Source organism: Malurus melanocephalus, unplaced genomic scaffold (genome assembly GCF_030028575.1).
Source record: "Malurus melanocephalus ecotype Western Australia unplaced genomic scaffold, MMel_1.1 scaffold_435, whole genome shotgun sequence".
Taxonomy (NCBI): Eukaryota; Metazoa; Chordata; class Aves; order Passeriformes; family Maluridae; genus Malurus; species Malurus melanocephalus.
Window position 1 is genome coordinate 136,950 of NW_026623667.1, and position 17,432 is coordinate 154,381.

General features: G+C 42.2%; 1 protein-coding gene across 9 annotated transcripts in view; it reads right to left on the reverse strand.

Moving 5' to 3' along the window:
- Positions 1 to 17,295, reverse strand: part of FNBP1 (formin binding protein 1) — an 89,604-nt gene extending 72,309 nt beyond the window's left edge. For 6 of the 9 annotated variants that reach the window (XM_057380090.1, XM_057380093.1, XM_057380092.1 and 3 more), the window contains exon 1: positions 17,097 to 17,294. In XM_057380090.1, the coding sequence (XP_057236073.1) occupies positions 17,097 to 17,120 (24 nt within the window). In that variant the 5' untranslated portion in view covers positions 17,121 to 17,294. Of the gene's footprint in view, positions 1 to 17,096 lie in introns of all 9 variants that reach the window. The other 3 variants (XM_057380094.1, XM_057380089.1, XM_057380091.1) reach the window with 2 other exon arrangements.
- Positions 17,296 to 17,432: the final 137 nt, after the last annotated feature.

A 17,432-nucleotide genomic window follows, 5' to 3' on the forward strand; every position in this document is an offset into this window, starting at 1 on the left:
ACAAGAGAGAGTTCTCCCACACACATTTCAGGTTTGGAGAGTCAATAGAACAGCACAWTGCACCCAGGATTGTGATGGAGTCATCCGGGCTGCTCCCTCAAGGATAYTTGGCATTCTCCCTGGGACATGAGACAATTGCAAGAATCCAATGAGAAAGAGGTAAATTTAACTCCATCACACTAAACAAACATTCATACAAGAATAAAGACCACATGTCACCCAGCCTCGTAAAGGCAAGAAATCAGAGTTCCCTACCCCATAAAAGATACCAGTGAAACGTGCAGAACTTGAGTTTTATAGCACAATTATCTCTACCATCCATCAGTTTTAAGTGYCCTAGCACCTGATCAGAGAGCATTTAAAGCAAGCTCTAACAGCAGCAAAGACTCCCCAGGTCTAACAGCAGCCTCGTTGTGCTGAGTGCTGCCTTTACTCCAACAGATCCAGAATTTGGAGYAGCTCACAGCAATCAGACGCGTGGGGAACCACAGCATGGCGAGCGATGCTCAGCGGTTTGCTGGCTGTGCCACAAGGATGCTGCAGGACGGCCACACTCAGACCCCAGCACACAAAGCTCAAGTTCACTGTGCTGACCATGCTGTGCCAGCCAAGGCAACCTAAAATTACAGTTTCTAGAAAGTAGGGCAGCCACAGACTGTCCAAACCTTTTGGTCTGGCTCTCTACACAGCCTCCGGCCTCTCAATGCAAAACAGTCAGAATATTTTATGGAAATAAATCAACAATTACAGTCTCTTTTGACCAATACAGCTTGGAAACCTAAGCATCAGGAATAAATGACATTTTGCCATCCTGAGCTAGAAGAGCAACATCCTCTGATCCTTTAAGTAAGGACAGCTTCCCTCAGCAAGGATATTCTTCACCTAAGCTGGATAGSAGAGTCTAGTTGAGCAAAAGGGTTAATCCAGTTTTCTTGACAACAATCTCATGTCCTTAGGTTCCAAAAAACATGTGAATATTTTATAACTCATGCTACAACAATGACGATACCATAGATTTCAAGCCCTCACTGCGCTTGAAGAAATATCTGTACAATCCTAATGGGAATTGCATCAGTAAACAGTCTCCTATTAATACAGTTTTCAGACAGAGTCGTGAAGAAAATCACTACCCAATTTAAAGCAGTGCTTACTGAGGCCAAGATTAAAAACCACATTTGGGTCACACCAGTCTGACCACTTGCCTCTGCTCACCCCATCTTCTAGAACTACATATTTGCCTAAATCCAAGAGCAGTGAAACAAAGGACACCATGGAACACTAGGTTTTTTTCACTTTCACTAAAATATTTGGGTTTATTCTCTAAATAAAATCATCTACTTCAAGACCTTAAATTTAGATTTCTAAAATTTTAAACTTTTKGTAGTTTACAAAAACAATTCATATCTCTCTCCARCTGCCAGGCAGAATATTGGTTTTGAGGGAGGAGGGTGTTGGCTTACTACACAAAGACCAAAAAAGAAAAATGGTTTAATGTCATATCAGTCCTACTCTGACATTTAAATATTAACTTAAAATGAAACTGAAAATACACATAAAATCAAGCTTGACTGCATCCAGCCTCATTAAAACCACATTATGTAAGTTTACCTAAGTGCAAAAGCAAATATTTTTTCAACATAAATCCTATGCAYAAAACCATGCAATAAACATATCCATTGGCATCTAGATAAAGACACTAATAGGAGGCTCATATAATGAGCTGTACAGTAAAACCTAGAGCATAATCAAGCTCCAAGACAATTAATACTACCAGAAAAAGCTCTTATTAACTTTCCTAAGCCTAGGACGCACAACCTTCTTGAAACACAGATCTCCAAATTCTTTATAAAGCTGGTAAGGCTACGGCAAGCAGACAAGAATTTAAAACTCTCTTTTAAGGAGTTTAGAGCCAACAAAGCTCCTGGTATTTTAGTGCCATTGCAGGCTCTTGTAACACTGCTGGCATTTAGAAGCACCAGCAAATTAATATGCTGCACCAACTCATTTGGTGAACAATCTCATTCAGATCTTAAGCTGCTTGTCCCGGGTTYTGAATGTGTGAGCAGGCTGAAAAAATCTGAGGCGCCGCAGATATTTCCTGAAAGGGTGCTACAGTTTTTCAAGTGTAAAGCTGCTTGCTGTACTTTGGACTGGTTACTGGGRCAGCAATAAAAAGCATTCTTGTGTCTTGAGGGCAAACAAAACCAAGACCACCACACCACATACATCATGACGTGATTGGTCAAAGGAGTAACACAAACCATGGTTAAATGTTATTAAAATCTTTGTCATGGAGAGCTGCTGGTTAAGTTTGGGTCAGTGTGACAGCACAGTGTGTTTTACAGGAATATTTCTTAATTAATTGYTTTATTAGGACTCTGTAATAGCAAAGTGTGCTGCTCACAGAGCCCATGGGGTGGAAATGTGTGACTAAAACTACAGATATGTGACCCTGATTTCCACTCTTCTCACRTTCCCGGAAGATCGAGCAAAAGGCTACCACAACACCACCAACAAATAAACACARGGAATGCTTACATTACAACCTGCTCCTTGTGTTTTCCTATCACAGCAATAACAAACYATGAAGCATCAAAAGAGGATGGCAAGCACAGCGCTCCATCCCCCTGTTGTGGGAASAAGTCTAACAAATGCCTGTTATTTCCAGAAAGTCATGGATTCCCCAAMTCTGTGGCACTAACTGTGCCCACAAATTGCACGCAAATCCGTCACAAATTCACTTCTTCACAAGAATGAGTCTCCATTTAACATTAGCAGCTGATAACACAGCACTAACATCAAACAGAGCCAGTTCAGAGATGAAAGTACTGCAAAGAGCTTACGAGCAGGCTGACATCTCMAAAGAGAACCAGAAATTTAGGTCAGCTCATTGCTGCGCTGTTCAACAGGGGAACAGGAAGCAATGTGATGTGCAGAGTAAGATGCTGGTCACTTGGGCTCACTGTTTCCTGCAGCAAGAGAAAAACTGCAGCCCACTTTCAGCACAACTTCTGCAAACTTGCTGCAGCTGGACAAGCCTGCAAGGTGGAGACCAGCTCCTTCCATTGAGGAAACAGAACCTCCCTTTCTGGTAACATCCACAGGATTCACAGTTCACAGRTTCTCCAAAGAGAGATGAAACAGCTTCCTACATTATTTTTGCACAGGGCCATGTAGGGCACCTCACAATTACATCTTTAAGGAGTAATTCATTCCTCAAATGAAAAGAAAACACACACATTCCATCCTCCCTTTATCAGGGATGTGTGAATATCACCCCCACACAACTTCAGAAGTCTAGATTGGGAGGGTYTTAAGCAGATGCCATTAAATATTGATATTGTATTTCATTTTTTGCATGACTATTTATTTGAAGGGAATTAATTAGTATATGGAAAAAACAACTCTTTGAAATGTGGCTGTCTGACACAAACACTTTTTATAACATCCAGGGAACACTGCAATTCTAGATAACCAAAATAAATTAAACTATCGGCCTGCTTCTTCAATATCAGAAGATACAATAAAACAGATACCCTCTATTTTACTTTTAGGTTTATCCCAAACTACCCAAGCATTCAGTGGTTACAATTTCACAACACAGAAGAAATTTCATAACAAACATGGGCACAAGAGAAATTGCCATGTTTTACCCCAGACCAGAAGAGTCATGCAGAGAGAGATTGAGGATTTCCACACCCTTGAGTGTCTTGTGCTTTCTCCTTCTGATTTTCCTTGTCTTTAATTCATGTCAAACAATTTGCAAGACAGGGACCATCAGTGCCTGGATTGCACAGTGCCAATCCAGCACAAGGGGGATGGGATCTCCAGCAAAAAATGCTGACAATAAACTCAAGTTCATGAAACAAACAAATATTTAAATTTAAATAGAGAAAATCTGGAACAGTACAGCACTTTAGGAAATGCACTTATTATATAAAAGCAGAAACTCAAGTGTTGCAAGGACTGACATCCTATAAATGACATTGAGGCATTCCACAAAAGTCTTGCTAGATGGACTTCCAATTTATTTATTGCTGAAATGAGATGGKATTAGCCATTTACTTCCAAAGCAGAAGATATTAAAGGACAAGTTCTTATTTTTATGAAAGAGATGCCTGGCTTTGAATATTACAGTTTATCAAGCAAATGAAAACTCACCACACCAAAACACTTTTCAAAATTTTCAATTATTTTGCTGTTTCATCAGGTGACAGTGCCTTGGTTGCAAATTCTCTCCCCAGTGCTCTGGGTCTCCTAGAATAAGTTATTTGTTCTGAGGACACTCAGTGTATTCAGCTGACCTACAGGACCCTTGTTAAATGTGACTCTTCCTGACACAGTGYTCAAGTCTGTGAAGGGTTATCAAACTGCTCTTCAGTCAACATCTTTAGAAACAAATGTTTCAAATCCTAAAGTACAAGGTGATAAGATAAATCTTATGAGTAATGCAAGAGAGGCAAAACAAACAGTGGTTTTGAGAATAAATAATCTACCCATRGGAAGGAAGGTCCATGGGGGAGGACAGGGGAAAATAATGGGATATTAAACAAAAAACCTGCCCTGCTGCGGAACATTAAAAAAGTAAATTTTCTCTTTAGCAGAGCTCAAGACTAAGGTGTAAGGCATCTGTATAACAATAAGTCAGCTTTCCTCCTCTTCCTCTTTCCCTCTTCCTCATATCTGTGCTTTGCTTACTTCAGCTTTCATCCATTACAAGGCTGCTGCACTGTGTTGGATTAAAGAGCACTCAAATACACAAGAAATGCTTTTGTTTGAAGAACGAACAGGAACCTCCTGTCCACCCTTTGACTTGAATGGGTCTGAGCTACTGATCTCCACACAGCAACTGGAGCTTCTGGGCTCAGTTCCCTGAACGTCCCATGACTCCCCAACTATTTTATAACACAGGGATRGACCAGTTGCTTGATGAGCAGTTGAATCATCTAAAAAATATGAAAGGATATTGACTTGAATCTTCAAGATGCTTTATCTGCCAAGCAGGGAAAGCAAGTTTGGCCTCTGAACCAGACTGATTCAGAGAGGAAGAGGAAAACAAATGTGTGTTTACCTACCTAGACAGAGGGCAGGGAAAGAAAGAAATAATTTCTCACAAATTGACAAGAACATCCCCTCCCACTGAGGACAATGAGGTCACTCAGTGCTCTACAGTTGTTCCAATGACAATACCTTCCACTTAAAATAGTTTTGGGAAGCTGYAGCTCTGGTCCAAAGGTTGAGTCAAAACTGCTCCCAGACAAGGAAGGAAAAATAAAGGATTTGTTTTTCACAAGCCCTGAAGTTCAAATCCATCTCTCCAAWTTTTTGGCTACTAATTCACAGCCCAAACTGGTAGGTCATGAACTGCCAGGACCAATGAAGTTTATGTTGTAGGAGGTGATTGGACAGAGCATCTCTGAAGCCAGAGGCTCAAGATGATAGAACCTGCCAGTTTCCATCAGGGAGATTCAGAATGTATTCACAGACATTGGTAACAAAGAGCCACCCTGAAACATTCCAGCTTTCATGAAGTCCTTGTGCCTTATGGATATACTTGTAAAGGATTCCAATATGCTGGAAAAAGAAAATTACTGCTTACCTGGCTTGGTCTGCAGAGTGAGATGGACCAAGATGAAGTGACTGAGAAATAAGAGCAGGACTRAAGAGGTGTCATGTTTACAACACTTTTTTTTTTGAGTACTTTTGCACATGAATGACATCCATAATGATCAGTAAGCACATCCAGCAAGAACTAACTTTATGGTTAGATCTTGTTTATGAKCACTTAATATACAGACTAAAGCTCAGTCATGTTTCATTCCTCCTCCAAGTTAAAGAAATGCAAAATTGCAAATAAAGCTGAATGCAACCATGACAGCTTTATCCTTAAGAAATTCATGCAGAATTGGGAACTCTGCAAACACACACAAGTAAACACAATATTAACAAAATAAAGGCATAATACAAGATGCATARGATCCCATATTTCCTCAGTAGCGATTGTTGTTTAAAAATTGTGTATTTCCTGGCTTTAAGATGCCTAATTCTACTAATTTGATATTTGTGACCACATCTATTTTTGGAACAGCTATAGAACACATACACAAAGGAGAGAAAACAAGTTCTAAATACAGTGCCATGAATAGAGCTGTATAGTTCATGCATCTTTTCTTCCCCTAAGRGAATCTGAGCATTAAGCACTGCACCACACAAAGAAAATGTATTATGGTCCCTTTTTTAAGGGTGATTCGTGGCTGTGGCTTTTTCCTGTTACTTTTGGGTTCATCTTCTGATTATTTTCAAAATTCTCCAATCCACAAAAGCCTCTTGAAGTGCATTAGGGCTTACACAGTAGTCCCAGACTGTTTAATTTAGCCCTAATACCTTGAGGAAGCTTCAGGATGGATTGTTGCTGTTCCRATTAGGGAATCAATCCCACCCCCTGCCAAGGAGGTTGGATGGATGCCTTGCCCCCAAAGGGACATCAATAGTGCTCCACTGACCAGCAACCCCCAAATCCCACATGTGTTCAATCTATCACAAATGAAAACCCCAAGCAATTAATTCTWACATTCTAGCTGTGAAAAGGGGTTCTGAATTTCCATTATTTTGACTTTTTTAACTTGTTCAACTCTCCTAGTGTGGATTCTGGCTTTTGRTTCCTCTGTCACTATTCCAGGTTTTTTTTTTTTGTTGTTCCCAGAGATTAACCCACAAGCAAACCACAGAAGACTACACTGAGCCAACAGYAAATTCAAGTCAATACAAATGTCTATAATTGTGTGCATGAAACCCATAAATATCATGTAAAATATCTTCTGACCTCTGTGTGAATAGAGCACACCATTCTGCCATGCTGTTCCCAACCATCGAGTGCCTCAACTCAACTGCTAATAGCCAAGTGAAATATTTATATTTATATTGTTTAGCTCAGCATAGGCTTTTGTTAGCAGAACAATTCAACACACTCTTTCAACCATTAAATGCTGGCACTATGATACCTTTCTGCTCAAGACGAAGTATTTTCCAAGAGTGACAACTATGCAGACCCAGTCTCCAACAATGCCTAAATTAGGTGCATGTGTTTCACAACAGCACATTTTCTTGCAAAAATTGTCGTTTTCCAGCAATTACAGCTTTCCTATTTCAAGATCCTTTCGTGTCAATCACACTAAACCTCTGGAAAAGGAGCTTTCAGCAATTTTATACATATAAGGATGACACAGACAAGAATCAGAATAGGAACCACAGTGCAAAAATAAAATGAGCCTACGGTTGTCTGGAGGAGGAGGTGGTGGGGAGATGCTCACACATCCCAGGAATGGATACAAGCTGCTACCCCCTTCCAGAGTCCCATTCTCCTGGGCTACTCSATTGCATCTCACATGCACATATGCAGCCACRCAGCCAGAGACACTTGATTTTATCTTTAAATAGAGCTGGAACCTAGCTAGCAACCCCCATTCCAAAAATAAGGCTGTAAATCCCCAGGCAACTGATTTAAATAGGCACCGAGTCACACATGTCATGTGAGATGCATTCTCACTACCTAAAGGGATGGCTGGTGCAATTTTGGGGTGCAGGTAAAGCATGCAACCATAACCTGGATGCCTTGATTCTGGTGGTCAGGCTGGCTGTATTCAGRAGGATGGAAMCTCTTGGATCAGCTGATGATGGTGYTTTTGAGCAAAGCARCAAAGAAATCCCCAACCAACATATTCATCACTGAAACATTTGCTTGGGAGGTTTTTCGCACACCAAAAACTGAAGCAAAACTGTGGAGTTTTTCAGCTTTTGCATGTTAAGTTACGAATACATGCCAAAAACACCCAGTGTGAAACCCAGATGTTTCCAAAGCTCCAAAGACTTGTAAGGAAACAAAGGCTCCTGACCAACACATAGAACCCTTTCCTCTCACCCTTTATTTTTAGGCTTTTCCAATGACTACACATGAGCAAGATCTCAGACTGTTATACTTGGGAGATGTAGGATGGGTGAAAAAATATTTATATARTGCTCTATCACAGCTCTCCCTGTTCATCCACTGCCAGTTTTCTTTCACTACAGCAAAACCTGAGTTACACACTCTTAATGAATGCCACTCCTGTAAGACCCACATTTGACAGATCAACAGCCCTCAAGAGGACAAGAAATATTTCTTTTCCCCATTTAACTTTTGTTTGAGAAAACACACTTCCATTCACTGCCTGTTCCATGCCAATCATTTTTTGTCTTTTGTAAATACAAGATAAAAGTGCTAAAACATTTGTATCTGCATAAAGGAGCATAATGCAAAGTGAAAAATATTATCTAAACACATTTTGAACTTATTTGCTGAAAGATTCCTTCAGGCTTTCTGCACAGAATGAGTGGATGAAAACCAGCTTTATCACTTAGGGATAAAGCTTTTATTTGGGGATGTTGTCAAATATTCTTCCACAGGGAGTAAAGATGCAAAGTGCAAGCACAGAAATCGATGTATATACATTCAAACCAGTGTGTCAACTCTACTTAAATGTGACGTGGAAAAAGCCACATTAAACAGCAATACTACAAAGCCAAAAGAGGACTGCTAGGTCTCCACACTACTTTTCTGCCTTTCTTCTTATCTAATCTTCATCCTTCACTCCATGCTTGTTCCTTCCCCTAGTGCACCCACTATACTTTCTCCTGATCCCATCAAACTCTTGACTTGCCGTTCCTAATGCACTAATCCCATTGTACATCCAGTCTGACAGCAAGTCACAATCCCACCYGTCCTGCCCAGAGCCCAGCCTTGTTCCCTCTGCGTGCTTTTATCCAAGCTGTTTCCTTGTTTCTGACTGGTTCCTTGTTTTCTTTGTTTGAATTAATTTTCTCCTCCTGAGCTCATTTCTGCTGCTTCCTTCACCCTGTTAGTCCTGCTTCACTCGCTGTCAGAACTGCCAATTGAATTATCTCTCCTCAAATGACCCTCTCCATCATTCCTGGCACTTCAGTCACAGGAACAGTTCCTAGACAAGTAGACCCAACTGTTTGTAACTAGATCCTGGTATGATCTCTWCTCCTCCTTCTCCACATTCAGTCTCTTGAATCAGGTGGTTTTCTCTCTGACCACAGCATCTCACTCACTCTCAGGTGAGTGTAACAAGAACCAGTCCATGACAACAGAAGAACCGGTTTGCCATCATTAAGAAAGAATAGAAGTGGTCAGAGGGACCTTTAGCATGACTTGGTGCAGCTGTGCTTTCCATCCCCTCTCTCCCAGCTCACTGACCCACACTACTCTTCCATAACAGAGCCCAGATCCCACTCATCCAGAACYAWCCCCCAGCCAGCTTCTCCCTCCACMCCTSTGAGTGCCAACAAAGGAGCCTGAGAGCAGAGGAGGCTGCCCAGCTCCACCTTGGCCTTGAGCAGCCATGGCACGGGAAGTCTGGCTGCTCTCCTGCAAGGACCAGACTGAGCCATCTTCAATTATTTTGTGGGTGACCTCATCTCACCCCACAAAAATCCCTCCAAGGCCAAAATGCAGCCAGTACCAAGGAAGATCTGGTCAAKAATACCTTCACTGAGTACATGCAAAGTGGTATTTTTCCAAAGACTTACAGGTTTGCCTAACTGAGGAGTATTTTCTCAACAGCAGCAGCAGCAGGCATATCCCTGTTCAACAGCTTSTGTCTGCCAAATTCCAAAACCTTGCTCCAATGAACAGGAGCACTACAGCTTTCCAAAACCAAAGAGGCATCGTGTTTAGCATGTGCAATACACTGGSCCTGGTAACAACTGAATAATCCTGACTGCTCTGAAACACAAAAAGAGGCAGGTACATAAATTGTACTCTGAGCACACTAACATGGAAAAAATTAGGCAGCAGAAAATAGTTAATTGAACAAAAAATGCTAAATATATTCTCAATAAGAAGGGCTCCSAGCTCAGTCTAGAATCGAGTCTGAGACAGATAAAACTGTCCAGGGCATGAAATAAGAATTTCTTGGTGTTAATTGAAGCAAAATCTCCAGGAGTGAAGTTGGGAATAAGCAATAGGCGTGGGATCCTTGCAAGATGATCCTTCTCCTGTCACATAGGTAGCACTCCTTTATCTGCACATCCACAGACTCAGTGCAATGAAATTTAATTTCTGAACTATAAAATGAATAATTTATGAGAGAAATTTACCTGCTATTCCCAGAAGAGTAAATCTAAACACTGCAAACCACCCTTCTCCTTCAGGGAATTAATGGAACCAAGCAGCATTACACCAGCCCCACTGCAAGGGCAGAACTGAAGGTTTTGCTTTTTAAAAGCTCTTAAGGTACTGAATAGAAACACTTGGAAAACTCTGAACAAGAGATGGCCAAGTGACACATTTAATGGAAGAAATCTATGTTATTTCAGCTACAACAAGAAGAATAATCCACTTGGATTTCCTCAGGATTAAGGATCTGGGTGACTTGGTAGCTCACTGAGGACCATCCTTCTAAACCAGACATTAATTCCTGAGTGACTCCTTTTCAAGTTTTATTGCTTTACTGGGTTTCTGAGGGCACCTGGGGGATTGCTGTTATTCTCTTGATTGTTTTGCCAATTAGGTTGACTCTGCCTCAAATAAATTAAGGACAGCATTGCAACAGAACTGCTACTTTACTGTGCCTTATAACATGATCTGCTTCAGTGATCAGCAAGGAACACCAGGCAAACAACACTTCACTCTTGCACTTTACTTACAGCAGAATTAATYTAAAAGCCCCATCTACAGTTTTTCCATTTTTAGATGCAAAAAGAAACATATTACTTAATTATGACAACAAAACATTCTTAATAAACTCAGCCAAAAGGAATTATTGACCAGGTTAATAACATTGTCTCCGGACAACACGGAAACAATGWTCATATTAAATTCCAAAGGGATCCCACCACACCTGTTTGAGAAGAAAAACTAAAAGCATCATATCCTGTACATACATACTATATATATACACAYRCTACTTTTCCACTGTTTTGTATTTSAGAGCCAAARCCATTGATTGAAAAGAATGGCAAAGWCTGCAATATGCCTAGAGAAAACAGYKTTTTACCATTTTAACCAGYTTACTGTTTTAAGAAAGAAAATAAATAGAAAAGCAGAGTTTCTAGGGGTGAAAGGAAGAAGAGAAGTTTCATCTGAAGTGTACAATTATACTGAAGGGGGAAGTTATTTTAAAATATTTACATGAACACTAAGGAAACTCAACAAAGCATTGGATTTTGACAGCTGGACRGGATTCAATGTATAACCAATCTCAGCAGCAGTATTTCAAACAAGATGAAAGTGAATTTCCAAAAATTCATTAGCAGGTTACCTGTCCAGCAATCAAAGGCAATAATGTAAAGCAGGTTATTAAGTTACAGTGTCACAGTGCAGCAGTGGCTCCTACTCTTCATGTGGAATTCAGCTTTTGAAATCCTGCTTTAAAAGAGTGTTTTACAGCTTTTGAAATTCTGCCGTAAAAGATTGTTTCACAACAYGAGTAACACTAATGAGCTGCAAAGAGTCCAGAAAAACATCGGCTCRTGTTTGACTGCCTTCCCCATATGGTTCAAGGAAGCGGGGGATCTTGAGCAGCCACAATAAGGCTGGAAGGGAAAACACTCTATTCTGCAAGCCTTGACTCACACTGAAAGACCGTAAATCCCCCATTCTTTAATGAATAGGTAGGAAATATAAGAATAGGTCGTTTGACAATATTGTAGAAACCCTCCTTCCTAAAGCAAATCAGAATTGTAAACGAAATTACTCAGACTTTCAAACATTAAAGAGCCAGCAGCTCTTCAGGTACCAAAAGGGARTTTTCTACTCCTGGAGCCTGCAGGTACCAGGGGGTGTAGGCAGGGACCTCTCACATAACCCSATTCTCCTACCAACCATATCCTGCAAGAAGGAGGGCAGCACCCAAGCAGTAAATCTTCCTAAAGTTTAAAAATTTCTCTTTTTAAGCTCATGAAAAGGACCCTGAWGGCACGGACCTTACAATGCACACATGGAGGTGTGAGCTGCAGAACGCAGGTACTCTGGAATGATTCATCTTCTATAAATTATTTCTCACTCGCTAATCTGCATATACAGGCTGACCACTTAAAACAGGCAGTGAGCCACTGTGAAATAAGGAGACATTAACGTCAGACAATTTTGCTACGTCAAAACTGTCCAAATAAGTAGTGTTAGTTTAGTATTCTGCATAGTTAACTAACAAAAAGAACGTTTTGCTTTGAAGTGCCCATCTACAGCAGCCTGTGTACAACTTTCACTAAGAGCTTTAGAATATCAAGCCAAAATCATAAATACGGTGTATTTACTACTGACCTCAGACTTTTTTCTTCCAGCCTTTCACTGTATTTGCTATTAGGGTGCTTTTAGACTGTATTTTTATGGGTAAAATTCCAGACGAGTTGAAATACACAAAAATTTTAGCATGTTYCTAAATAGGAACCAAGTTTTTATGAAACACACAAAAAACAAAGGGTCAGGRATACACAGCTCTGCCTTTGGGAGTTGTCTGAATGGCATCAAATAAGTTTCACAGCAAATTTACAATATAATACACGTTTCAGAAGAGCATTTGCCATCACCACAGGAGAAGATTGTCTAAGCTGCCAGCAATTCACCCGCCCACCTGTGAAGTTAGGCCCATAATGGAAATTCTCAGCTCATCAGAGTTAACCTATGGCTTATCAWGCAGGACTAATTACTGGTGTCCTTTTCCCATCAGACACCATCTCCTTTTCCTTTGAATCTCTAAAGGTAACAGTTAACACTCAAACCCAAAGAACCTGGGGGGTGAGGGCTGTAGGAGGTGTGAGAATGGGATGGGTGGGATGACAYACACTTTCTATTGTATGCAATCAGCTACAGTGCTACATACAATAAACCTAAATGGTGGCTCAACAATCGATAATCAAACCTAAATCCAGCTCTGCAGATGCTCTTGCAAGCAGAGGAAAGCAGGGTTCTCATTTGAGATCACATTTGACTGCTGTGCCCATTACGCACCACTGTGCAATGCCACCGAGGTCAAAATCACCCAGGTACTCCARATGGTTTCCAAATGTGAGTCACCCTCCATGCAACACCCAGACATTGCAAATACTATTGAAGAACAATGCTGCATTCAAGCAAATTGCAGAAATGCAAGATTGCAGCTGTTTAAACACAAATTGTGCTGATGAAATAGAGGAGTGAGTACTCAAAGAGGAAACGATTTAGCTGTTACAAATAGAAAGTGGGGCCTTCAAGTTCTCAGAGCTGCACCTATGTGGATTGAACTTTAAAGCAAAAATAACCATATCCACAAACCATGTGTTTTCATAGTAAAGTGTACTGGAACACTCTATAAACAAAAGGTGTGGTCCCCAAAGTATTGCTTCCCTCAGGAGTTGGCCAACAGAGCCCCTCGCATCTGGGCAGCAAATTAACACCCGTGCAAATACTGAATATCCACCTTCTCACGGCTGAAAGGACAGTGACAGCTGTTAGTAGCCACCCAGCTTTCACAAAGGTCAAAGAAATAYTTGATTAAATCACCTTCCTTCCCAGGTTTTTTTCAAAATTTTACCCTGAATGTGGGAAAAAACCCACTAAGAACAAACTCACAGTGTCAACACCTCTGAAACATTCATAACAAAAAGATAAAACTTCCCACATTCAATCACTTCATCACCTGCACCTGCCCTGCTGTGACAGGATTCTGAAAAGGCAGAATTTTTCATGGACCACTTAGCCACCAATTTACACGTAGCTCCACCAAACTACATCCTGTACCAAAAGCCATAATCAAGAAAGTTCATTCCATTCAATACACAATCATCAGCCAAAGCCTTCTCAATTCCTAACACAAGCACCAAAGTGCCAAGGCCGGTTTCAGCTCAGGTTGCAATGTAATCCCACTTTAGAGTGGGAATAGAGTGTTTCAAGGGCTTCATGCCACTCAAAAGGACGCTGGTGGGAAGTACGGCACACATTATGACTTTATTCACTAAAGCACCCTTCAGAAGAGCTGTGGGTGCCATGCTCCATGTTCTTTGCCCTTAGCCAAGAGAGGAAATGGGGGAAGGAGGTCCAACAGTGCTTTTACAGCCCGTAGTCCCCAAAGCGAAGTACTGAAGGTACAAGCCAAGTCTGTGCACCCCTACATAACCTTTACCTATCACTTCCAGGAGTTAAGTATGTGGAAAAACATTGCCAGTTTCAAGAATCAGACTTGAAATAAATAYGTGCTACACCCTCCTATCTGTCGGTGTTCAATGCACTCTTGAAACAGGGTGAAAAACAAAATGTTTTGGTGCTATGTCTGCACTTTGTCCTTTACCTGCTGCTTCCTCCTCATCTCCTGAATGTTTGGAGTAYAACAGGGTTTGGGTGGACAGAAACCACACACAGGGTTACATGAGACCTCCAGGCTTTGTTCTGTAACACCAGATTGYTGAAAGGCCCCAATAATAATAACAATTATGCTGATTGTGGGTCCATTTACACTCACAGGGACAATCTTGAGATGTTACTCAAAGTCCAGAATCAAGCAAAATATCAGGAGAAACTTCGCAATAGGATTTGCAACCCAGAGGCACAGGGTACACTCACATCACTGCACMAGGCTAAAAGCCTGTTTTGGGAATAACTCATATGTTGCCAAAGGGATTTTATTGCTTCTGAAGTATAAGGCTTTCTGCAGCCAGCTTTTTTTCCCCGCAAGGAATGAACAGAAATTCTAAGTAACTCCAAGCGTGTTAACATTCTACGTGCTCTAAAAAGCAAGCTCGATTTTACTTCTTAGCTATATTTAAAGGGGTGAATCATGAACACGTATCCAGCCTGGTAGATCAGAGATAGAGGGTGCAAGTCAAGCCTGATCAAACRCTGCTGATTTTTCTAGCAAATTTCTGAACTACAGTTTTAAACACTTGCTTTTGCYTCAACTTTCAGCCCTTCAAACCACATATGAGTCACATGTAGAACAGGCATTTGCTGCTTACCACACCTGCTCCTGAAAACCCATTCCCTGGCTACTTAAAGAAAAGAAAAAAAAAGTTCTAAGGTAAATGTAAATTTAATTTTGTTTAAGAAAGACCTGCCATGATCAACAAAAGAAGGTGGCATACATTAAATACCGGTTGTTTGTGTGGTTTTCTTTCCACTGAAAGGGAGAACACAGAGTGAGAAATCACTGTTTTGGCCTAAATACCCAGAGCATTGGAAACCGACGTGTTTTCAGAGCTCTGCCCAAATTAAAATTGAGTAACTCGTGCCAATTTTGTATCTAGGATCATTTATTCTGTTGATCCAACGCTATTCCTCAGTAACCTGCTACATTTCTCAAGAGTGCTACATTAAACAGTGGAAAATGATACTTTGATGCTGTTGAAGGCAATTTCAGAAACAAAATCTTTGGATAAAAAAATGATAAAAGCAATTTGTAACTGTTGCAGAAGACAACTACAGGACTGCACGCAAGYACACACACCTACAAATATTACATAAAACAAAAGGAACTATTTATAGGCACTACTCTCTACTACCATTCTGGTTCAGGAACAYCTCAGTATTGCTTGCAGTTTTCAGAATTATAAAAACAAAAAAATAGTTCCTTTTGAGAATTCATAATTTATTTTCCAGCGTCAAAAYTGTCAAATTACACTGCCTCTTACTTCAATTCCACTCAAACTATTCAGTCTCCTCCCAAAGCAGTCAAGGTGCAGAAAAAGGAGGCAACTGCAGGTTTTTCCCAGAAACATTCCCATGCAGCAGAGCTGTTTGTATACTGATGAATCAATATAGCATCACTACACGATTTCACCAGCATTTATCACCTTTCTTTCTATGGCATATGAAAACACACCAAAATAACCTCTCCCAGTCAGCAGTTGCTCCCTAATTTACTGCATAGTTCTAACCAGATCAGGCTATAACACGACTCCAATGTCACAGCAAAACGGGATGCTGAACTGCCTGCCAGAGCGGGCCAGGAATGTACCCAAGAAAAGACAGCAATTAACACATCTAAAATAACCATTTCTTCAAGAGACAGTTTATAAGCTCAGCTATATTTTCATCTCAACTCGCACCAGCCACAAACACATCACTACAGGAGAGAATCCTGCAGTGCTTTACAATCCAGATGACCCTCTGCCACTTATTCTTGACTTCTTCATTCAAAACACCGTTTCCGTTTCCCTCTTCCCCCTCCTCCCGAGCACAGATTTGTCCCAAGACGTTYCGTGTCCCACCACGGAGGGAACAGCCGCTCCACAGCCTCCTGCCCGCGGGTACCAGCCCTGCCAGACCCAGCAGGTTCGCTCCATGCTCCACCATCAAACATGGCTGCACCATGTCCTCTTTGTGATTGAATATGTGGAACAGCTTTTCTGCCTTCCCAGACTTCTTTTATCTSCCTTCCCTTATTTCTTCTCATTAGCAAGGGACTATTTCACATCTCCATTACCCACTTCTCATTCCTTTTAACAGTCAGATATTTTCCATTAACGTTCCACCGTCAACCAAATGCATTTATACTTTCCAGGTTCTCCTCAAAAACATCAAGGAGCTTTWTACATTGAAACCCTCTGCACCATTAAAGCCTGCTTTATTTACACACAACACAAAACTCTTCTCGTACAAATCTCCGTCCTTCAGACCCCGCGTGGAGAGAAGCCCCTTAACAGCAGCGGCTGGAAATTTTATCATCTGGCTTTTCTTCCCTGCAGCTCCCTCTCCTGAAATCGGACCCCTGTCCACAGATCCACCTCGGAGCCTCCCGCAGCAGCCACACACAAAACCCACCCCAGGCTCCGCTCAGAGCCTCCCTCCGCTCCACAGCCGCCGCCGCCGCGCTTTTTTTTTTTGTGCTACGGAGCTTTTTTTAATTTAATTCCTTCAGCAAAATTAAATCAAACTCCTGAASCTCCGCTGGGATTTCTCTGCAGAGGCTGCACATGAAACTTTGCGGAGCGGGGAGGACCCCCGGGTTGAGCCGCACCGAGGTGCCGGCTCAGAGGGGACCCGGCTCTCCGCACCGGCCCCGGCCACGGACCGTTATGCCCCGGTGCGGCTCCCGCAGCCCCGCTCCCCCCGCGCTCACACTCACCCACAGCTCCGTGCCCCAGCTCATGGCTCCGCCGGCGCTGAGGGGGCGGGCGGGGGGCGCTGGGGGGCTCGCTGTCCCCTGGCTGTGTGCGCTCGCCCTCAGGAGGGCCGTGCCCGGCGGTGCGAGCGGAGCGGGGCGGGACGGGCGCTGCTCACCGCCGCTCCCGCCTCATCGCGCCGCAAAATGGCCCGGGCGGCGCGGGGCGGGGGGGGCACTGACAGCTCCGGGCTGCGCAGGCGCGGAACCGCCGCCGATCGGGCGGGGGGGCGGCACCGCCGGAGGAGCGCACGCGCGGGCCCGTGCGCGAGAGGGGAGCGCGGGGCGGTCAGTGGGGAC